Genomic DNA, 24,011 nt, shown 5'->3' on the forward strand with positions numbered 1-24,011 from the left:
TGAGAATTACCTGACGAGGGAATGCCCGGTGTGCTACGGTAAGAGAGTTTATTGGGCATGTAAGGTCGAAGACATGGAAAGCTTTGACAACCAAATGAATGAAAATAGCTAAAGTCCAGAGGAAGATGAAATAGATATTCAAAGGGTGAAGAAAAATTAAGGACTTTTGTAGGCAACTGATTGATGATAAATATGGAAGTTAAGAAAGCATCGACCCAAAATTTTTTAGGTAATCCGGATTGTGCAAGGAGAGTAAGTCCCATCTCAACTATATGTCGATGTTTTCTCTCAACAAGGTTGTTTTGTTGAGAGGTATGTGGACAAGATAGCCAATGAAAAATTCCATTATCACTTAGAAATTGTTTAAAAATGTTGGAACAGTATTCACCACCATTGTCACTTTGTAATTGTTTAATGGGATAATTAAATTGTTTTTCCACTAAGATTTTGAATTTAACAAACGTAGCATAGAAATCGGATTTATTAGAAATGGGATATAACCAACAAAAGCAAGTAAAGTCATCAATAAAAATTACATAATAGAGGCAACCACTCAAAGATGGAATGGAAGTAGACCATACATCGGAATTAATTAACTCTAGAGGAGCAGTTGATTCTCTTGAGAAATCAAAGAATGGCAACTGCTTAGACTTACCTAGTTGACATGACACTCAAATGGACTTTTTATTGAATGAATCACTAACAGGCAGAGAATAATTATGAAGGATATTATGCAATGTAGCTAACGAAGGATGTCCCAAATGACAATGCCAAGTGGCGGCAGAAGCCTTGACCCCAACAGTCATGGTGAAAGCATGAAATTTAGATAACGATAGCTGATGAAGGTTGATCTCGTACAATCCTCTATCACTAGGCCCCGCCATGAGCGTGTCCCCTGCCTTGAGGTCCTTCACAGAAAAATTGAAAGTAGTTAGTTCAAATAATACATCATTATCCTTACAAAGTTTATTGATGGAAAGAAGATGAGAAGAAGCTTGAGGGCAATAAGCAACATCATTTAAAGTAAGAGTAGAAGGAGTTTTAATAGTGGCATTGCCAGTGCGTGAGATTATTAAACTTGCCCTATTACCTACGCCCACAGAATCATTGCCTTCATAAGGTTGAGAAGTTGCCAAATTAGCTACATCAAAAGTAACATGAATATTTGCACCACTATTGGCATTCCATTGATGTTGATTAAGGTAGGCGGTATTGGCCTTAGCAACCATAGCAGCCAACTCTATTGAAGGATGCCTCCTTTGAAAGGCATAGTTCATACAGCTGAAGCAATCTAACTCCTGGTGATTTTCTCTTTTTCAAATTTGACAAAGTGATCGAGCCCGAGAATCATTTGACACAGGTGTACATGAGGAAGCTGGCAAGTGACGTAGGGTGAGGTAGGGGCTGCTGAAATGGTGAGGAAGATGAAACTGTGCCAGGAGATTTGGACATACCTGAAGAGCAAGACCAATTATTGTTGTTATTGCGTGCTCCTGGTTTGGAACTAGATTTGTGGGAGTAAAGAGCATAGGAACCCGTCTCGGGTTGAATGGTGTGATTGTGAAATTTTTGCATGAGATCATATTTGAGCAGCTCAACATGAAAATCAAAAAAGGACATCTATTTCTCCTTTGCAAGCAGCATGTATGTTGTGACAAAAGAATGAAAGGATGAGTTGAGTCCATTGAGCACGGATAAATCAAGTCAAAATCCTCAACAGGTTTGCCAATCACTGATAATTCATCCGAGAGGGATTTGACTTCATCTAGAAAGCTTTGGCATGACATGGTGCCTTGCTGAAGAGATTGGAGTTTTCTCTTGATGAGAGAAATTCGAGAGGTGGAAGGTACAGCAAAACGAAAATTGAGAGCCTGCCAAGCAAGCTAAGATGTTTCCAAACCATTAATAGTAGAAACAATCAAAGGAGATAGAGATGAGACAATCCAACCAAGCACGGTTTGATCCTTATACTGCCAAACCACATAGGCAGCGTTAAGAAAACCTTCGAAGCAGAGCTCATCACTGGAATATTGAGGAGGGCAGGGATCGGAATCATCAACAATCCCCATTAAGCCATAGCTCTGAAAAAGTGGGAGTAATTGAGCAATCCAGGCAAGAAAGTTAGTACCATCAAGCTTGATGGAAATAACTTGTGCTGGAAGATAAAAGCCAGTAGAAGCATTAGATGAAGAACCAGAAACAACCATAGGATCGAGAAAAGCATAAGCTATAGAATTTTCTGATACCATGAAAGAAACCAAAACTGTTCTAGAATTACTTACCAAAAACAAAGTATGTGTTCATATATTTATAAGTAGAGTAATTACATTTGGATGAGAACAAATCTAAGATTGGTACAAGAGGAGATTTACGACTGTTACAAGAGATAAACTTTCAGATATAAATTACAAACATTCAAATATAAATTATAAGATAGAGATGTTGGAGATAAACTCAGAAACGCAGCTTACTGGTTTGATGTTGATCTTGTTTGAATATTTAAATCATCGTTATCCTTAACATGAGTTCCATATTTATTTATTTATTTTAAGTGATTGCATAGCACTTGCGTACTCACAACTATAACTATCATTTCTCGTATATAAATATATGTGTGTGTGTAGATATATATATAAGTCTATTTGTAAATTGATGTGTAAAATATAGCATTCATATAACTTATACGGCAAAATTTGATTTCTAAAGTTTAAATTTTAAAATTTCTCTTCCAAGTCAAATTATCCAAATAAGTGTTTTGCTAGATAGGGCTGAGCAGAAATCTGAAAATTCGACTCCGACTCCGCTTTGACTTCGACAAGTCGGAGTCGGAGTCGGAGTTTTTTTCAACTGAAAAGTTGGAGTCGGAGGTGGAGGTGTTCTGCCTCCGCTCCGATCTGACTCCGACTCCGATTCATCCTCCGATTCCGACTCCGACTCCGATTCATCCTCCGATTCCGACTCCAATATTGTGCATATTTTATAAAAATATGTGTTTTCAATGTATTAACATCTAATAAATAATAATTTATAAATATTATAATGAATAATATAAGTTAATATAGTTATTATAAGTTAATTTACATTACTAATTTACTATAAGTTACTATAAGTTAATATAGTTACACTATAAGTTATTATACCTTATATAGTTAATTTACATTACTAATGTACTATAAGTTACTATATAATAATATAGTCACCATTCAAGTTACTATAACTTATATAGTTAATTTACATTACTAATTTAATATAAGTTACTATATAAGTTACTATATAAGTTACTATAGCTTATTTTATATTTTACATTACTAGTTTACTATAAGTTAATATATAATATATAGTTATATTATATATAACTGTTATATTATATATAATTATAGATTATATATATACTATATATATTAAGGGCTTATATAATATATAGTTACTATACTATGTATTTTTTATGCATTAATCATATATATTTATATATTTTATATAACTATACCTTATTTAGTTAATTTACATTACTAATTTACTATAAGTTACTATATAAGTTACTATAGCTTATTTTATATTTTACATTACTAGTTTACTATAAGTTAATATATAATATATAGTTATATTATATATAATTATAGATTATATATATACTATATATATTAAGGGCTTATATAATATATAGTTACTATACTATGTATTTTTTATACATTAATCATATATATTTATATATTTTATATAACTATACCTTATATAGTTAATTTACATTACTAATTTACTCTAAGTTACTATATAAGTTACTATACCTTATTTTAATATCCAATATCTGGGTTTATTTTATATATTATAATATTATATATATAGTATAGTTTATATATATAATATACTATATAACTATATATATATATACTGTATAGTATTAGAGTCATTAGACTATATATATTTATACTTATATAATATATAGTTATATTATATATAATAGTATAGTTAATATATATAGTATTAAAACAAAATTAATATTTGATTTAGGGTTTACCAAAAAAAGGGGGGCTGAAAATACCAAAACAAAGTCCAAATAGCGTCGTTGGACTCTGTTTTGGTCACAAAACAGAGTTCATTATAGTAAAACGGTGCCGTTTACTTCAGTCACTTAGTCACTCTTTCGGGTTTACTTCAGTCTGGTCCCTCAACTTTGATTTAGTTAGGGTTTACTTCAGTCTTCAGTCACTCATTGAGTCATTCAGGCCATTCGGCACTCAACCCCCACGAAATGGCGCCAGCGATCTCAACCGCAGCCTAGCTCCAGCCTCTGACGGTGTCGTTGCTTCTCCGGTATCTCCTCTATCTCTCTCTCTCTCTAACGGAAATCATTCTTGGGTTTGAAATCATTCTCCAGCCCTAAATGTTGTTAGGATCTACTATGAAATACACTAAATGTTGTTAGGATCAATCTCCTTCAGTAGCACTTTAAGATCTAAAATGCTATTACTTGTTTTTTCCCATTCCTCTAGTTGCTAGATCTACCCTTTCAAAAGTTTTGAAAAATCTTCTCTTTTTGGTCAGAGCGTTCCAAATCTCCCTTGTGGATTATATGTTTAATCCATCAGATAAATGGGTTCTTTCCAGCTAAGGTTATAATCCGGAAACCATACACAAAGGAGTAGAATATTTGTCAGAACATAGATTCAAGGTATGTTTATAAGTTTCTATTTATAATCAAGAAACCATAAACAAAGTGGGGTTGTATTTCTCAGAACATAGATTCAAGGTATGTTTAGAAGTTCCTGTAGTTTTAATTCTGTGACATGATTGTTCGATTTGTGTCTTTCAATTCCTGATATTTAATTATAGCACATACCCGTAAATTTGTTTGATCTTGAATTGCTGACAGATTAATGGTGTTTACGTTTTGATTACTGTGTCAAGATCAAACAAATTCTCTGAATACCCGTATCTTCATTTGATTTACAATAGCTGCTATGCTTATGTTAGTTACATTAGGGCCCTTATTGTTATCTGGCCATAAGACACTCGATTATCTCTTTGAGGGCTGATAAATTACATCAAAACTGAGGAACATGCAGCCACCTGTCGTAGATTGTTAGTCAAAAGCTTTTTTACAATCCTGAAAAAAAGTAATAGATATAATGGTTGTCATAACTAAGCAGGTAATATTTGGCACGTAAGAAATAACTAATCAGGAACATATCCTATGTTATAATTAAAAAAAGAAGAAGTTAAAAATACTAATACTTTTTCATCGTGGTTAGGATCCACTTCAATGGCATATATTTTGTGATAATAGTTCTGTTTGTTAATTAGTATACATTTTGTGAAAATAAAATGTTATCTTGTTAATTAGTATACATTTTGTCAAATGTTTATGTTTATCTTGTTTGTTGTGTTTTACAGTTCTAGTTATTAAATCATGGATATAAAAGGCACAAACACTCATACATCCACAGGTACATCTTGTCCTGACATCACAGCTCCAGAACAACCGGTTGTGTTTTTTAAACTTGTAATTTTGAATGAATGATTTTAGGTTGTAATTTTGGTTATGTATTTTTAATTTAAGATTATAATTTTGGTTATATATTTTTAATTTTAGGTTTAAATTTTGGTTATGTATTTTTAATTTTAGGTTGTAATTTTGGTTATGTAATTTTAATGTGTGTATTTAGTTTTAATTTAGTTTTTAATTTTGGTTGCACATTTAAATTTAGTTTTATTTTTTATTGTGATGGATTTTGAATTTAGTTTTATTTTCTAGTGTGATAATTTTGGTTAGATAAATTAGAAATCTCAAATTATATATATTTTTTTAAAATGATATAGAAGTCCAAATCCGATTAGAGTTACAAATTGTAAAATTGAAATGTTAATTGGATTAAGAAAAAAAGTCTAAAAAAAAATCTAACAAAAAAGTCCGACTCCGACTCCACTCCGATAAGTAGGAGTTGAAGCGGAATAAGGTGCAACCGGAATCAGACTTGGAGGTCGGATTCAGCTTCCGACAAAGTTTGTGTACTACTTTGATGAACATTCTAATTTCTATCACACACACACACGACACACATATATATATATATATAGGTAAGCAGTTGCCGTTAGCAAGATTCCGTTGTCGTCCAGCGGTTAGGATATCTGGCTTTCACCCAGGAGACCCGGGTTCGATTCCCGGCAACGGAATTTAGTTTTGACATGTTTTTCTATTATATGTTAAGGCGATATTCTTGGCGTTACGAAAAGCATATTCTAGTCGTCCTTTCTCGCCTTCGTAAATTGACACGTAGTCCTTGTTAAGGCCACTTTCTGGGCCTCAACAATCACGTCGCCCAGCACAAATTTGATCCAAATTCCCCCAACCCGAAGTCGCCCTTCGTGTTCCGCAGTACAGACGGCAAAGTGAGCTAGCTCTCTCTCCGCGCTTCAATTGTTTCTTGGTGAGCTCTCTCTCTCTCTCTCTCTCTCTCTCTGTGACACAAAAGCAACTACTTTTCTGGATCTGTAAAATCATTTTGTAGTGTTTATGCTAGTAAATTTATTCCTACCGCTTTCCCTTTCATTCAAATTTCCCAGTCTTTTGTTTTTTCCTTTTTTCTTTTTTTTTTTTTGGGGGGGGGGGGGGGGGGGGGGGGGGTGAAAATTGATAGATTCTCCTTTTGCTTCAATAATTCCGTGCATTCTAGCAAGCTAGCTTCATGGGATCTTTTATTTTTGCTTGTGACCAATTATTTATTAAATTATCAAATGGATTTACATGGTGATTGTTACAGGAATCCCTTGAATCCTTTGAAGTGGATAAACTTTGCATATATGTGCAATGTCTGGAGAAGATTTTTATTTATATAAGGAGATCTAATATAAAAACTTGTGTATATAATGGGGCTGGACAACCCGCAGGTGGAAGGGGTGTTTGTGTTTTTTTTTGGGGGGGGGGGGTGTGGGGAAGGGGAGGGTGTTTTGGTGGGTTATCAATCATGAAAAACTATTGAAGGATGTTTCATCTTAATCATTCTGGATTGCTCCTTGGTGAGCTCTCTCTCTCTCTCTCTCTCTGTGTGACACAAAAGCAACTACTTTTCTGGATCTGCAAAATCATTTTGCAGTGTTTATTAGTATCAATATTACATGTTAACGCGTATTTGGTTTCATTAAGATTGTTACAATGCAAATGATTTTCCCTTTTTAAGGTGATAATCTTCTAAATTTATTCCTACCGCTTTCCCTTTCATTCAAATGTCCCAGCCTCTTTTTTTTTTTTGGGGGGGGGGGGGGGGGTGCAAGTTGATAGATTTTCCTTTTGCTTCAATAATTCCGTGCATTCTAGCTTCATGGGATCTTTTATTTTTGCTTGTGACCAATTATTTATTAAATTATCAAATGGGTTTATATTAAAACTTGTGCATTTAATCATTCTGGATTGCTCGAATGATTCATCATTTCCTTATAAGACAGTTGCATCTCTGCTTGACAATTGTTATTGCTTTGGTGAATTCCAAATTATCAGCTGAGAGCATTGTCACTCATTTCTGCTTTGCTTTTAATTGGTTTTATCATTATCATTGGCTACTTACATTCATGTCAAAATGATTTTTTTGGTTAGCCAGCGTCACACTGGACTTGCAATTCTGCTCTTAAGCCTCATGTCAGGGTTTAACGAGGATAATAAGGCTTCACATGCTCAGGTATCCCTTCTCATTTATCGAAACACAATTTTGTTTTGTGGCTTATCTGTTGAGCAATGGAAGATAAGATGACAACCTCCAAAATATTAGTTTCGGATCAGATTGATTCTTCTTGCTCACAATAAGATTAAAGACCCTGCGTTTTCTGAGTTAAGACCTATCTTAGGCTGAAAGATGGGCTAAACAAAACGGAAGATATTGCAATACCCCTGTATGCCAAGCATGTTGGAAGAAGGGGTGTGTTTGTGGGCCTGGGGGGTTCAGAGCCTCACTATCTCCTCCGTAGAAAGATAAATTTTCTTTTTTGTTCACGTAGTTCATCAGGTTCTTGTTGCGTTCGAGTCTTTTTGCTTATTTTCCCTTCTTTTGTTACAATCTTTTGGTTTTTCTCAAAGGAATTAAATATATCAGATGAGTCATTCTATAAACTGACATTATCTTTTCTTGGTTTGACTGTACAACAAAATGTATGACCCTAAATATTGCAGATTGGTTTGATTCAATAATCGAAAGTAAAGATAGGTCCGACTCTTGCTTGATTTCTTATTATGATAAAGTTTAGAAACCATGACCAAAAGTAAAGATAGTTCAGGCTCTTGCTTGATTTCTATATTATGATAAAATTTAGAAGCATGTTCATATCTGTAGAAATTTTTCTGCATGTTTGTCATATTTCCTTGCTTTTTGCTTGCAGCTTTCATCTCAGTTTTTTGGGGATCTCCTGGATTCCATTATTGTTGATGTAGCATCTGAGTGTCACCGAATAGCAAGGTTGGGCCTTGATCGTAATTTGGAAGAAGAGGAAGAAGAACTGAGACTGTCAGCACAAGCCCGGGTAAGGGTAGCTGATCCTAGTAATAGTGGTGAATCTAATAGCAAGTACGTGGTTGACATATTTGGACAAACCCATCCTCCTGTAGCAAATGAAATATTTGATTGCATGAATTGTGGTCGATCTATCATGGCTGGAAGATTTGCTCCTCATCTAGAGAAATGCATGGGGAAGGTGATCCTTTGTCCCCTTGATTTGGTTGTTGCAGTTGTCTCAGTTAACTGTAAACACTATTATGAAAAAAACACATGCAAGGCCTTCTTCATGAGTTGCTGTTTTCCTGAATGGTTTCTCTTCTGTAATCCACTACAGGGTAGAAAGGCTCGACTCAAGGTAACAAGAAGTAGCACAGCTGTGCAGAACCGGTATTCACAAGGCAGCCCTGTTTCCACATACTCTCCTTATTCAAATTCCACCAACACAAGCCGGTTATCAAATGGAACATCCGGTGTTGCAGGTGAGGAATATTCAAATGGCACATTTCAAGAGCCATGAAACGGATGACCTTGTCAGGCCAACTTCAGGATAAGGGCAAATGACGTGATTTTTTCTGGGCATGTCTTCATGAAGTATAGTGAGTTCATGATCATTATATGCTTGGTTCTCAACCCTCAATGGTGAATGGTTTGTGTACCAATATTCTTGATCAAGTCCCACTGGGTGATTTTTGCTTGAATGCCAGCAAGAGCAAGAAAGGCAAATGAAAATCTTAATCTGATAAGAAAAATGGTATTAAGATACGAGGGATCCCATGCTACACATTTTATATATTTTAAAATTATTTCTTATTAATTTTTATCTTTATTATATTATTGTTAAACTATTTGAGTTGTTCTACTTATCATTCATATATCACATGCTTTTATAAGAAAAATGTAAAAAATAATTAAAATATATAGTGTAGTGTGTGGAAATGATAAGGAGAATTATTCTTACTGTATTTTTTTTAATTCTTTTAACTTTTAAGTCCCTTTTCCCCTACAGCCATCTCAACCCTGAAAGAAAGCCCCTGAAAAGGTTTTTGCCGTGCACGAAGTTTTCATGGACCCCCCGGAATCTATCTTATTTAAGTTGGCAGCTATAGCTTTTGGAAGAAAGAAGCATAGAGTTGAAATTTGAAAATGCAAAGCACATTAAAACCACTGTCGGATCTTAGAATGGAATCTTGGTGCGGTTTTGGTTTGTCACAAGTGGGTTAATGGACTCTGAAGCTTTGGTAAAACGGCATAAAATTGCAATAAGAGTTTTGTCGTGTATTAATTTATGTACCAATACTAATTCTTTCATATTTAAAATTTAAATTAGCATTATTTTTAATAAAATTTACTTTTTGATCAATCACATTAAATTGATACACATAGTAGTTTGCAATTGTGTTTATAATTAGATTTTTCTTTATAGTAATCCCTGATGACAATACCAGGGTGCTCCGAATATGACACCAGTGTAAATGATTTTTTTTTTGCTTTTTTTTAAAGCATTTTTTAAACATCCTTAATCATTAAGAAAAAATATAAATACAAATTCATTACTATTCACTTCCTTAACAATTAAAAAAATATTAAAAAATTCAAATATACTAGCGGGCTCATTTGAGAGTCATACTAACATTTTCCAATCTCTAATATGACATATTTCACCAACACGAGGAACCGTTGATTTTCATTTTTATATGCATGAATACAATAATAGATATTTAGTAGGAAAAGAAAAGGCAAATATTGCTAACTGACATTAGAAACTCTTGTATCGTGTCTAGTTTTTAGCTCCCTCACAGACTCTAAAGCCGTGTTGTTTCAATATAAATGAGTAGTCAATTACACGAACTACAACAGACTTAGTCGGTGCAAGTGTTAATGCACAAGAGAAGGCAAGCACATAAGAATAGAAAAGCACCTTAATCTTTCATTTTAAACCATGCTTACACACCCAAAGTTGTACAAATATAAATGGCTTCCGGCTTCTATGAAGATGGTCTTCCAGCATTGAATACAAAAACCCATAAAACTTCATCTCAAACTTTTTTTTCAAAAAATTCCCAAACTTTTTCACACTCTCAACATTCAAACATCCATTTAGTCGAACACTACCCAGTCCTGAGTTATTTTGGTAGAGGATTGCAGTGGGGTTGGGGCATGCAGGCTTCCCAATCCCGACTCAAAAGTCTCCCATTTGGTATTCATTGACTCCACATCCTTACTGTTGCTAAAGGGGTTGGAGTTTTGTGCCTTGAGCTTGTCGAGCATGTCTACAAAGCTCTGGACTCGACGAACCTGTGCAACAAATAATCAATGTCAAGTTCGCCATCTTGTCAGACATGTTGTTTGCTATATATATCATCTTCTCTCTTATTTTTTCTCTTAATAAACTTTGATTATCACCCCACAAGAAGCTCAGGAGCTCAGACATAAAATGGCTGTCTGTTCCTCCCAAATCAGAAAACCTCAATCGTTTTACATAAATTTTATTACAGGACAGATACTTTATAGGCAATCTCCTTCTCATCTTCTGCTTTAAGCACAGAACCATAACAAGGTCTGATAAGTGTCATCCACCCAAATCGTGTTTGGCTTGAGCAGAGAAGCCATAAGACTAATTCGAAACAATCCAAATTGAAGTAGGTTTTCATAATATATCTAACTTCCATAACACTAACCAACAACAATAATCCCTTCAATCAGGACACAAGTTCAAAACCGGCATTCTGAATTTCTGACTAACCAAACAACACAAAATATTTAATGTCAAGAGTGTTGATAAGAATATTAATGGCATACCTCAATCCGTCTCTGCACTTTTGCTTCTCCATCAGCCTCAATAGAATCCAATTTAAGCAACTGCATCATGAGCAACTCCGTCAATACAACAAATTCCTTATCCATGATCTTGCCGCCACTGCGAACGGTTGCCTCCAAAGCAATAATCTAAGAAAAACATTAACAAACACTAAAATAAGTCTTTATGATGATGATGATATAGAAGTATTCAGATAATGGACGCCAACCTTCTCTGAAAGCCTCTCAACCTCTGCTCTCACTTTGGCAACTGCCTCACAGGCCTTTAGTATACATTGATTTCTCTGCATCTCCTTGAGCTTCTTCTCTTTGCTAGCCGGGTCCTCCAACAGTATAACTTTGGACGTATCTTTTACACCTGCCATTTCCAAGCATTCCTTATCCTCCTTTTCTTTCCCTCGAAACAACAATCTTTGCTCCTTAGGCTCCAGACCAGTCTCATGGGAAAGAACCATTTTCAAATCCCCTTTTCAGTGAACATAAACAGAGATTAAGCATCAGATACAGGATTGAATTATGATAAACCCGACAAACCAATTAATGAAGCAAAATTCTGAAGTCCTAATGAATATCAGATAATGGGTTTAAGAGAGAAGGGAAAATAAATGACAAATAAAGCAAACAGAAACAAGATTACTAAATCTCAAGAGGTCAACTTCGAGAAGCAATTGCCTATTGAATTATAGAGGTCAATGCTGAACTCATGGTCTTCATGGGGAAAGATCAAGTTCGAATTCCTTCTAAACTTGCTGAAATGCAGGACCAAAAATTATAAGACTTGCTTTTATGGCAATGACCCAAAGACCAAAAGGTGAAAGTGAAATGCACCAAACTAGGAAAGGGGCGCAAATCCTCACAGAATTGACACAAATAGAGTAAAACAAAAGGAACCCAGAAATTAGTCTGTATGTTGATGATTACCGAAAGTGGATTGGGCAGGGACAGTGATATCATGATGATAAGAACCATGGGAGACTTTGATCTTGATCATAGGCCCAGACGATGCATCCCCAACATCTCTCCTTTGAACAAGCATGCCACCCGGCCTGAGCTCCCAACCAATCTCTCTATTAAAGCCATCATTCACTCTACGCTTTGAAGTTGAGCTTTTCATAGTCACCAAAATTGGTTGAAATTCATGGAATTTAGAGTGGGGGAAAGGGTAAAAGGTGGAGTTGGTAGACACGGGTCAGAGAGCAAGCGGTTTGAGTAAGCAAAGAAAGAAACTTTAAGATAGGGACCTCCTAATAAGAGCTAGCGGTTGGTCGGTTACAGCTTATAATAAAAGTTGGTGCGAGGAGTCGAGGGAATTTCATAGTTCTTCTTGATATTCATTTATTTTTTATTAATTGTTAAATGATTACTTTGAATTTTGATGCTTCTACAAGTTATGAGTTTAATTTTTAAGAGAAATGTTTTAGCAACAAAATAATTATACAAAAATAAATTTACAAATTAACATAACTTAATATAATATATGAAATTATAAAATTATCTTTATTATATAAAATAGATCTAATTATCATATAAAATTATGTTAATTTAAGTTTATTTTTTTGAAATCTTTTTGTGATATAAGACTTCATGATTTTTAAATTGTAAAAAGTTGATTCCTAAACTTCAAAATGCTTGTAATTAGATGCATCTACCAATATTCTAGAATATTATAGATGATTTTCATATAACATATTAATGTCACGTGTCAATCCTTGATTGGCTAACACATGGCATCAATATGTCACATCAACAATCAAAGACTGACACGTGACAATTTCCCATTGATTTTATTTTATTTTTATTTACTTTGTTAAGTGACATTGACTAAAGTGTTAATTGAGATTTTTGGAGACCTCAGTTTGTAAAAATACAAGAAACCTAGGTACTAACTTAGCAAACATTAATTTATAAAAAAAGTTTAAGAAGTAAATATCTTACAAATTAAATTATGTCATATCAGCAATTTAGAGAGTTAGTCCTCTAAACCGGCCGCTTGTGAACACAAGTGCTTTTCTCAAGAATATGAGACTCTCATGCTTAGTTTTTATTCTTAGGCATTGTATAGAAATCATATATGCTTTCCAAATATCTTCATATTTCTCTCCTCAAATGCATCAAACCGTATGGTAATTTTTTAAGAAAAATATCTATACCTAAAATCACAAGAAACATTTTATAATGTTTTATAGAAGAAAAAACATACAGAATCTATGGTTTTTCTTTAGTGTCTGAAAATAAAAACTGTATATAATATTTCCTTTATTTTTTTTTTTTATGTATAACTAAATAAAACTTGTTTAATTCTGAGTTTTGATCTTGTGCAATACATGAAAACTTCTTCACTTTTATACAGATATTTTGTGAATGGTCATAAGTATTGATTGGTATAAAAATGGTTCGATAACAGAACTCTAATAATGATAATGATAAAAATAAATAATAATAATTATAATAATAAACAGAACAGGAGAACGAAATTAATTGTAGGCTTTAATCAAGCAATACATAATACACTAAACAATCTTAGACTGAATATCGTATCTAAGAGGAAAAATATAGAACCAGGATTAAAAGAAAGAGTAATGCTATTCAATATCGTCTATTTTCTCATCATCTTCTGATTATTTATAATATTTCACTTGTAAACCTATCGTATAATGTCACATCATTAGATGATATTGAGAAAAAAAATGATGAATAAGATTTGCCACATACAAGTAAAGTGACGTATTAATCTACTTACTAATACTGATTCCTTGATATTCCAAATTTAAATTAGTATTATTTTTAATAAAATTTCTTGTTGATTAATCATATTAGATTGATACACATATTAATACGTAGTTGTACTTGCAATTAATTTTTATTTTTTTTTTAGTTTTGGTCTTATTTTAATAAAATATTAGACGCCTATATGACTTGAGGAAAAATATTAAAAATATAATATAAATAATTAAATATATCATTTCTTTAAATTTGCAAGACAAAGCCTATAATTTAACGATTATTAATTATTTGTAAAAGCTCATGCATTTATAATAATGTTTACCCCGCGGGATTTCCCAATTTATATATATCACGAGCCATTGATGAGTACAATGCTGCATATAGAGCCGAAATGGTGTAGACCTGAGTTAGTATGGGACCCATATTAGTCAGCAATCGATCATATATGTTTGCACCTGATGAGATTGAGCGACAGCCATTGCAAGCTAGCTTTTTGGTCTTTAGCTGTTGGAAGGAGACTGCCAGGGAATTTCCAAGTTTACATAGAAAAAATAAAATAAAATCATTCTAGCTGGGAACCACAGCCATTGCATCTGTGTTTTTTCCTTCCTTTTTCATGTCAATTTCGTTGTGGTTTGCATATAGGTTTTCATGTCAATTACTTTACTACGTGTATTATTAATTATAATTTGAATCAAAAAATTCTATCTAATGATGTAATATAAGAGGAATTATCTCCCCAACCCTACTAATTAATTATCAATGTTTACAACAATAATTAATAAAATTAGATTCATGTCATGTTTAGATTTAGATTTCTTATATATTCGTTAATTATATCATGTGTCCATTAATATTTCTTCTATATTTTTGCCTACATTTTTACCATAAGTTTTTTGTGTTCTTCGTTCACGTGGATAAGGAGCTTTCACCGGCCAGGTGATCAATTCCGGCAAGAGAGTCAATGGAGAAAAAGGCACCAAGTTTAAATATAATGTTTTTTTACTTAGAGAATGTTACAGATACAAAGATATCACACAAAATTAAATCTAAAAATTAACATTATTTGTTAAATCTATTTTTTTATATAAGAAATCAACTTCATTTCATTCATAAAACTCAAAGTTACATCTGTGACTGATAAATATAAAGAAATACCTAGATTATAAGTCAAACTATTCGTCTGTGAGGAGCTTCCTAGCATACAAATTTTTTTATGACGAGTATTGTCTTAACTTTTATAAACTCTCTACTAACAAAATCTTCTGAGATATGAAACTCTATAAAAATAGAGATCTCCATTCCAGTTTATTTGATATAACAACCATCTCATAATCTCCAAAGTATCTTTATAATAAAAGTATTTTTACAATCTAACGTATCACATTAAATCACATTAATTTTATATGAATTTATTTTTATTGAATCTTTTTGGGACTAAAATAATTTTTTTATTTATGTATTTTAAAATTAAGTATTTAAATATCCTTAATTTATAATTCATCAATATCAATGTCAACATGACCAAATTAATAATTAGATGGTACGTCTTATCTAAATACTAAAAAAAAATTTAATAATCATCAATGAAAAGTAATTAACGTCGACCCTGTCGGGTCGCCACCTAAGAGCTGTCTGGGTCACAACCCTGGTAGATGCTTGGGTCTCTATGATCTATCCCTTTCCTTCTTTTGAAGTTGTTTTTTAAATGATATTTTTATAATTTTTTAATTGTTTAGATTAACATTTAATTTTGACTGAGTATTGAAGGTATTTTAATGGAATGACTGTAACAAATTCACAAACTACGAGGTTGTATTTAGATATTGAGATAATATGAAAATAGTATTATTTTGTAAGTATTATCGAAATGTGTTTAAATATATAAAATAGGTTAAGATGGGTTTCACATTTTTGACAATATGAACACATGCTCGATCGATCGCATCATGAACATTTAATACTATATCTATGTCTATGAGGTGAATTAGTTCTGTAGGGTACTTTTTCTGGTATTGTATCAAGTGAGGTCCCTGCTGCCAAATAAAACACCCGCATATATGCAATAGACGATACGTACAGCTCAAACATATATAGTTCTTAGATAAAAAAGCGAGTCCTAGCAGTAGTACTCATGAAGCATCTCTAAAAGGGCTTGAGAGAAATGGACAAAGTTTATCAATTATTAGGTACTGGTCCCTGGCCTTTATTCCAACATAGTAAACATATCTAAAAGGCTTCGAGTGACATGCATCATGGATATAGAGAGCATTGATTAGCTAGAATCGAGTACATGACACTATGAAGCAACCACACATGCACTATAGCTAGCAATAATGCTCATATATATACAGAATTACAAGAAAAACAAGCATTTGTGATGGATTATTTGGATGAAAATAGGCTTGGTTTAACAAGAAATAGTCATTTTCGTATGAATTAACTAGTTGACAAGAAATAAGTAATTTTTTTTATGCGCAGTACTAAAGAATCATTTTGGAACCTGAACAAAATCAAAATTCCGCAAAATCTGCACAAGTGCTCTCTGAGAGAATGTGGGACACATTATTATAATTAGGGGATAGCTCCAACGTATCCATCCAAAGAAAGAAAATGTAGAGTCGGAGGGACAGCATAATGAAATGCAAAGAAAAACACAGAGAAGACATGAGAGATTGTACACTTTCTTGGAGGAGCACTTGTGGAGGGCAGCAGATTCATCAATAATAATAATAATGAGTGAAGATGGCCCTTCCGTAAAGATTAAAGAAGAAGAAGAAGGGGAAAAAAAAAAAAAAATCCACAGAAACAAAGATGTCAAGTAGCAGAGATCACATCTTTTTGGTGGTAGTGGTAATGGTGGTGGGGGAGAGAAGCCTGCAGGCATGGCTTTTTGCCCACGTGTATACTTTTGCCATGGTTAATATTGGGGCATATATATATTTATCTCATTATTTCTTTCTAGTAATAATGGAAAGCCCAATGATTAAATTGGAAAGATGATCAGGTAGGTAGTTGGGAACTTATAAAGTGGGTGAAATAATATTAGCTCTCTCTCTCTCTCTCTCTCTCTCTCTCTCTCTCTCTCTCTCTCTCTCTCTCTCTCTATATATATATATATACATATACACGAATATGCGATGGCGATTATCGTTTTAGTGCTTATATATATTGATGATCTTTTGATCATTTCGCTTGCCATTCTAATCTTTTTTAGATAAATGATATTTTCAATTCTAGAATGAATAAGTTTCATGCATTTCTTTTAAAACTCACTCTTAAAAGTAAAGTCTATTACTAAAACTGTATATAATATTATTCATATTTTAAGAATACAAATCATGATCAAATCACAACGAAAAAGACTGGAAACAAATAATTATAATAGTAACGGGTGGGATTAATTGGCCGTCATGATTCGATCTAATGGATTTATTTAATACTCATAAGATCAAGAGAGTTATAGATTTAATGTAGTTTTGGACCTTTGGTAGTACTAAGTTTTTATTTTTTTGAAAACTTCTATATCAATTTTATATATATATATATATATATCAAAACTTCTACTATTATGATTGAATGCAACCTTTTTTAATATAAAATAAATATTTTAGTCAATCACATTAATAAAATACGTAAAAAATATGTAAAAGTGATTGTAAGTAACATAAGTTTATATATATACATGGTTGATGCAGTAATTGTTATGATCTCCACGCACTTAATTCAGAAACTTATTATAAAATTTACCTAACCTAATCGGCAGAAAGCAAATGAAGTTGTCGCTAGACAAGTACTACTCTTTAGTGGGGTTTCACTTTCACTACCGAATCTAAGTGTCTAAAAGGGAGATGGACCACCTAATCAAGCCACACACATCATACAAAACAACAAATCATCTTGTATAGTTTTTAAATAATCCAAAAAGTCATTAAATATCAGTGCTAGCAGAAAGGGACATCCTTCCATAAAGCTCGAACTAACAACCCCTAAACCCCATTTATTTTTTTAATCATATCCCCCACTTAAACCCACCCCAAATCATTTATTTTTGTTACATGCATGACCATATATATATAAATTTTATATAATTAAGGTTATTAATTAGCTAGAAGGTGGAAAATTTAATTTAATTTAATTTTTGTTTTTTTTTTTAAAGACATAACATGAATTTTTGTAATTTTGGTCGATGGGACAACACAACATGATCGAGACTAATGGCTAGTTAGATAGGCGTGCGGCAGTAGTACCAATGCGTGAGGCTGAGGTTATCATCCTAGCTAAGGTGGTGGTATGTGGTGGATGGACTTTTTATCATCAAGTGTTTAACAAGTGCAAAAGATAGATAGATCAGACAAAATACGCATACTATTATTGTAATCACCTTTTGTCTAGAATTATTCTCGAGGCCGAGGTTGATGTTGATCATGATCATGATAGACAACATTCCTATTGCCCCCGCTTCCCCTCCATAAATATATATATATATATATATAATATATAATATATATTATGGTCGTCGTCGTCCTCTGAGCTCTCATTCCTATATATCTTAAGCAAGCCACACTCTTTCTGTGTGGCGTGCTTTTTCGACGTATTTTGGTGGGGTGCTAAGTGTGGAATCGAAGTGTATATTGGATTTAGAATTATGGGGTTTGAGATGAGCGTTATAATTCGAAGCTATGACGGGGGGCAATCCGATAGAGCTCAAGTGGAAGATCTCGAGAGAAGATGCGAGGTAGGGCCAGCAGAACGAGTTTTTCTCTTCACAGACACTATGGGCGACCCCATCTGTAGAATTCGAAACAGTCCGATGTACAAGATGCTGGTACAACTCTATTTTTCTCCATTAATAATAATATTATTATTATTATTTCATCTTCTTCTTTCATCTTGTCTGCACCATGATCATTGATTTTCTAGACAGAGAGTTGTTAATGTTCTTAATTCTAGCCTCGATCCTGACATAGACAACGTATTAATTGATAATGTCTAATCGAAGAAAACTTACTGATGATCATGATCATGTTAGGTGGCGGAGTTGGACAAGGAACTGGTTGGTGTTATTCAGGGTTCTGTTAAGGTTGTCACGGTTCATAGGCATGATGATCATATGGATCTAGCCAGGGTTGGCTACATCTTAGGCCTAAGGGTTGCACCCGTTCATCGGCGACGAGGGATTGGCTCCAGCCTGGTGCGCCGGCTGGAGGAGTGGTTCATTGCCAACGACGTTGATTATGCGTACATGGCTACCGAGAAAGGAAACGAGGCCTCGGTTAAGCTCTTCGTGAACAAGTTTGGCTACAGCAAGTTCAGGACTCCGGCTATACTCGTTAACCCGGTTCACAATCACCCATTTCATATTTCATCCAACGTTGAGATACAGAAGATCAAGATAGAAGAAGCTGAATCTCTGTACAGAAAATTCATGGCGGCCATGGAGTTCTTCCCTCATGACATAGACAACGTGCTGAGGAACAGGCTGAGCTTGGGAACATGGGTGGCTTATCCGAGAGGGGAGTCTTTTGGGTCAAATGGGCAAGTTCCAAGTAGTTGGGCCATGCTTAGCGTATGGAACAGTGGAGAGATATTCAAGCTGAGGCTGGGGAAAGCACCTTTATCCTGCTTGATATACACAAAAAGCTCAAGATTGATGGATAAGTTTTTCCCCTGCTTGAAACTGCCTTTCCTGCCAAATTTTTTCCACCCATTTGGATTCTACTTCATGTATGGGGTGCACCGGGAAGGACCGATGTCTGGAAAGCTGGTGAGGAGCTTGTGCCAATTCGTGCACAACATGGCAACCAAGTCGAAGGACTGCAAGGTAATCGTAACAGAAGTTGCAGGTGACGACACTCTGAGACATCACATCCCGCGCTGGAGATTGCTCTCATGCCTGGAAGATTTGTGGTGCATGAAAGCCTTGAAAAATGAAGAGAGAAACACACTCCATGAATTGACAAAAACTCCACCAACAAGAGCTCTTTTTGTAGACCCTAGAGAGGTATGAACCCAAAAAAGTATCCTGATGATCACCTGTCCATATATGCCTGAGGTAGCCAAACCCCACCTCATGGTAATGTATGATATGTCCAATCCATCTCTCCTGGTGGGGGTTTTCCTCTTGTTCCTTTCACATCGGTGACACAAAATCTCACAAGATTTCCTTAAATAGGTGACACCCTTTGTTGTCCTTGTTCACAACTAGATTTTGCTCCTCACGATTCAGACTGATCAATAAGCGCGGTGGTCCAACTTTTGTCCCGTCCTCTCAGGTAAAAGTTTTAGCTGGACCATCCCCTCCCTTGTTGAGTCCCATCACACCATATATCCATCTCCCTAACATGCCACAACATACTGACAACTGAGAATTTCGTCTAAATGAAAGAGAAGATGATCATCATCATCATATGTATGAACAAAAGTGTTTTTCTAAAGGGTATTTAGACCACTCAATGTATTAACTCCTACAAAAGTAACTGATCTCAAGTTGGAAATTTTGGACCTCTTTCCTTGTTACAGCATTGTCGCCAGCCAAATGCGGAACCCCCGCATTATTCAGAGCCCTAGACGTTCATGATCGTGGCCATGATTAGATAAAGTTAGCTGCATGAGTTAGGTGCGCATTCTGTCCCGCCAAAGAAGAAACTAAGCCCCTTTACTGCTAGTACTAAAAAGATGATAAAAAAACGCATAATTGCCAGAAAAAGGACCCGGTGCCCTTTTGTTAACGATGATCATGATTAGCATGATCATGATAAGGAGGAAACTATTGATACTGATGGTGATCAGGCTATTTTTAATTGGCTAGATGAAAGGTGGGGGAGATTGGAAAAGTCCAATCACATCGCCTAGCCAGCTAATTAATTATCATACTGAAATGGGCTTTGATTATTCGAAGAACCTTTTTATCCTTCTGATAGAAAAAATCTCAGTGAGTGGAATATGCGGCGTTCGATCATTGGCAATTAAGTACTGGCACTAATAAAAGGCATGGATAATGATTTTTGTGGGTTTCAAGTTTTCATCTTTATTGTTGAATCCGGGCATTACCTTCAACCTAATACAGTATGTGTATGTGTCATGTCCCCACACACACACACATTCAGATCAGAAAGGAGATTTCCAAATCTTTTGGTCCTTCTGTAAAATCCAGGCTGAAAGATCAAGAATGAATCTTTTATATAAATAAATATATATATATATATATATATAAGGTGGAGAGTACTGCTCAATTGATCCAGAGCCAAAAATATTATTTATTGTTCAGTCATTTTCTAAAGATGGATGATCATGATCAGGACCCTTGAATGATCCGTTTTGCAGAAATTTGCATTTTCCTGGGTTGAGCTTTGTGGTTATGATGAACCATTTTTGTTCAATGATTCCAACGCGCACGAACTATTTTAAACTTTCCGTGGAAATAAAAATCAGAGAGAAGGATGGTTAAGCTTAAGGGCTCGGTTCTTATATTGTATGTACAAGCCAAAAGGCGTAAATGATTTCTATGAATAAAGGTTTGAATAATCGAGGATGATTAGAGTTATACGAGCTGTTGTCGCATGTTCTATATTTGACTCTGACGTCGTATGTCAGGAAGGTCCCGTAGCTCAGTTGGTTAGAGCGTTGGTCTTATGAGCCGAAGGTCGCGGGTTCGAGCCCCGCCGGGACCAAATGCATTGATATAAAGAAGGTTTTCAGTTTTGCTGTTGCAATGGGCTTTTTGCTTAAGTCTAGAAGAGATAAAGGGCCTTCCTTCTCAGTCTTTAGATCAGGCCTCATGATTCCGGGTCATAACGAGCCCAATCCACACAAAACCTGAAGAGTCCTCGTATAACTTTATAATGTTCATGGTAGAGAGAGAGAAAACACACATTATGATGTTCACGTGAGTGATCATTTTGTTACATCTATTATAATTTATAATTTTGGAAACCATTAATATAATTTTTACTATATAGTACTGACATTTTTATTTCATATAATTATAAATGGATATTTTTCTTCTTGTTCTAAGTTCTTTCACCTATAAGCTTGTGCAGAAAATACACCATCCACATCCTAACATTTGACATTATAGGATTTTAGAGTTTTGTTACATACAGTCACTTTTAAATATAATTTTTTATATATTTTACTAATGTAATTGATTAAAATAATTATTTTATATTAAAAAAATAATATAATTAATTATATTAATAAAAAATATAAAAAAAATATGTAAAAAATGATTGTATATATATTTTTTATAAAAAATAAATCTCACCTTTTAAGATTCCATTAAAGACTCTTTCTAAGACATGAATCTAGGTCAGGTCATGCTCTTGGAAAGGTTTGATTAGACTGTTGAAACTTATCCAGCTAGATGTCAGGCATTCTTTTATTAGAACTGTTAGATACAGTCGACACATGTAAGTAAGATATAAACGATTGTACGGAATGAATAAATAAAAATTATAAAAATATTTTTTATGTAAATTTTATATTAATTTATTTTTTTTAAAATGACTATACGTCGCTTGCACAATCACAATTCTAAATATCATTTTTCTTATTTTATAGAGCTTTGCTTCTTCAGCTAGTTCATGCATATATCACATCGGAGGCTAATTATATTTGTCGTTTGCAGCCTCCTTAAGAGGGTAATAGCAGTCCGTTTCATAAATTGGGTCTGTGACTTTGATACCATGCATGCAGCTGCTAAACGACACCTTTTGAAAGATTTTCGCACTATCTCCCGTGATTCACAATTTAGAGCACCTCTCACTTTTTTATATGCGCGTTGTAGGAAGGCATGAATACAATGAGAAGGGTTATATCTGCATACAACTTTTATATAGGAAAATTAAATTATTTTTAAAATGTGACAAATTAAATCAAGCATTTCTCCAATAATATTAAAATTGTTAAGATCACTTAGGATGTCCTTGTATGCTTGACGCTAAGAACTAAGAAGGTATTGATAACCCAAGAAAGGATGCTATTGGCCATCAAAGATAATTGACTTACAAAAATATTTTATAAAATTAAATTTACAAGTTGACGTGATTTAATATAAAGAGTCAAATATGCTTTACTATGAAAGAATTATAATATGACAGTATCACATCAAATAATATTAGTTTATAAATTTATTTTTATAAAATCATTTATATACTTTGGTCAACTTCATTTGTTATTATCTACTTTTAAGTAAAAGTGGGTTTTAATTATAATCTCTTTTTTTTTTTTCCTAATAAGCAAGTATATTATATATATTAAACAATTATAAGATACAAGAGTTAAAATGGTGGAAGGTCTCAAAAATCATCTCCAACCAGCTAATACAACATAAGGAAAAAAAAAAAGATATAGAGTCAATGACTAAGCTCTCACCTATTTCTCACACTGGGAAGTTAATTGAAGAGGTTTTGTTGCAATCAAAAAATCGAATTGCAATACTACGACCAAAACTCGCAATAAATTATTTTGTGTAGCAACTTGTTGGTCGGACTTGGTTGAAGGGAACTCTGACTTCCTCTCTCTCTCAATCTTTGGTCAGAAGAAGTAAAAATATAGAAAAATAGCAACCAGTAGATGGTCCAATATGCTAACAAACAAATGTTAGTAACTATGTAGGCATATGGGGATCGTGCTACTATTAGAGAGAGGAAGTTGGTCAGGTCTGCAAAATTCAAGACCATTGATCCCACTACTATCACCCGCAGCGGCAAAAGGCTCAACATGGCACTTGACATGTGACGATCGTAGCTAGCTAAGAAGCAATAGATCAGCCCACCAAGAAAAATAGCCAGAAAAAATCTACCATCAACTCCGAAAAGGACTAGAGAGTAGGAGGGATAGAGGAGCCAAGCTCCACCCCCATTGGACGGAGATGAGAGGATGTTTAAGAGATGTGTGGAGTTTTGGGAGGGGAGAGAGAGAGAGAGAGAGAGAGAGAGAGAGATGTTTCCTACTTCCTAATTCTAATTAAGTTATTTGAGGGTTTAT

At 34.0% G+C, this 24,011-nt stretch overlaps 3 protein-coding genes and 2 non-coding genes across 7 annotated transcripts; 4 read left to right on the plus strand and 1 right to left on the minus strand.

Moving 5' to 3' along the window:
• The first annotated feature begins 6,099 nt into the window (after nucleotides 1–6,099).
• TRNAE-UUC lies at nucleotides 6,100–6,171 on the plus strand. The gene has a single exon. It is a non-coding gene; the product is annotated as a tRNA-Glu (tRNA).
• A 98-nt stretch (nucleotides 6,172–6,269) lies between these two features.
• LOC122293313 (SAGA-associated factor 11-like) lies at nucleotides 6,270–9,294 on the plus strand. Of its 2 annotated transcripts, none has more exons than XM_043101856.1 (4): nucleotides 6,270–6,425; nucleotides 7,593–7,670; nucleotides 8,365–8,676; nucleotides 8,815–9,294. In XM_043101856.1, the coding sequence occupies exons 2-4, from the start codon at nucleotides 7,629–7,631 to the stop codon at nucleotides 8,995–8,997; spliced, it is 537 nt and encodes a 178-aa protein (XP_042957790.1). In that variant the 5' UTR covers nucleotides 6,270–6,425; nucleotides 7,593–7,628; the 3' UTR covers nucleotides 8,998–9,294. The 2 variants fall into 2 exon arrangements, with proteins under 2 accessions (XP_042957790.1, XP_042957791.1); XM_043101857.1 differs by having other exon boundaries at nucleotides 6,289–6,425; nucleotides 7,589–7,670.
• Nucleotides 9,295–10,381: 1,087 nt separating this feature from the next.
• LOC122293340 (BAG family molecular chaperone regulator 4-like) lies at nucleotides 10,382–12,559 on the minus strand. Of its 2 annotated transcripts, none has more exons than XM_043101890.1 (4): nucleotides 12,219–12,559; nucleotides 11,507–11,763; nucleotides 11,280–11,339; nucleotides 10,382–10,775 (listed from the first exon to the last, which is right to left on the minus strand). In XM_043101890.1, the coding sequence occupies exons 1-4, from the start codon at nucleotides 12,409–12,411 to the stop codon at nucleotides 10,578–10,580; spliced, it is 708 nt and encodes a 235-aa protein (XP_042957824.1). In that variant the 5' UTR covers nucleotides 12,412–12,559; the 3' UTR covers nucleotides 10,382–10,577. The 2 variants fall into 2 exon arrangements, with proteins under 2 accessions (XP_042957824.1, XP_042957823.1); XM_043101889.1 differs by having other exon boundaries at nucleotides 11,280–11,426; nucleotides 12,219–12,555.
• A 5,950-nt stretch (nucleotides 12,560–18,509) lies between these two features.
• LOC122293926 (probable N-acetyltransferase HLS1) lies at nucleotides 18,510–20,527 on the plus strand. The gene is made up of 2 exons (XM_043102388.1): nucleotides 18,510–18,849; nucleotides 19,054–20,527. Exons 1-2 carry the CDS (start codon nucleotides 18,670–18,672, stop codon nucleotides 20,029–20,031), a joined length of 1,158 nt encoding a protein of 385 aa, XP_042958322.1. The 5' UTR covers nucleotides 18,510–18,669; the 3' UTR covers nucleotides 20,032–20,527.
• A 1,093-nt stretch (nucleotides 20,528–21,620) lies between these two features.
• TRNAI-UAU lies at nucleotides 21,621–21,694 on the plus strand. Its single transcript has one exon. It is a non-coding gene; the product is annotated as a tRNA-Ile (tRNA).
• Nucleotides 21,695–24,011: the final 2,317 nt, after the last annotated feature.

This window comes from Carya illinoinensis, chromosome 14 (genome assembly GCF_018687715.1).
Source record: "Carya illinoinensis cultivar Pawnee chromosome 14, C.illinoinensisPawnee_v1, whole genome shotgun sequence".
NCBI classification, from domain to species: domain Eukaryota; kingdom Viridiplantae; phylum Streptophyta; class Magnoliopsida; order Fagales; family Juglandaceae; genus Carya; species Carya illinoinensis.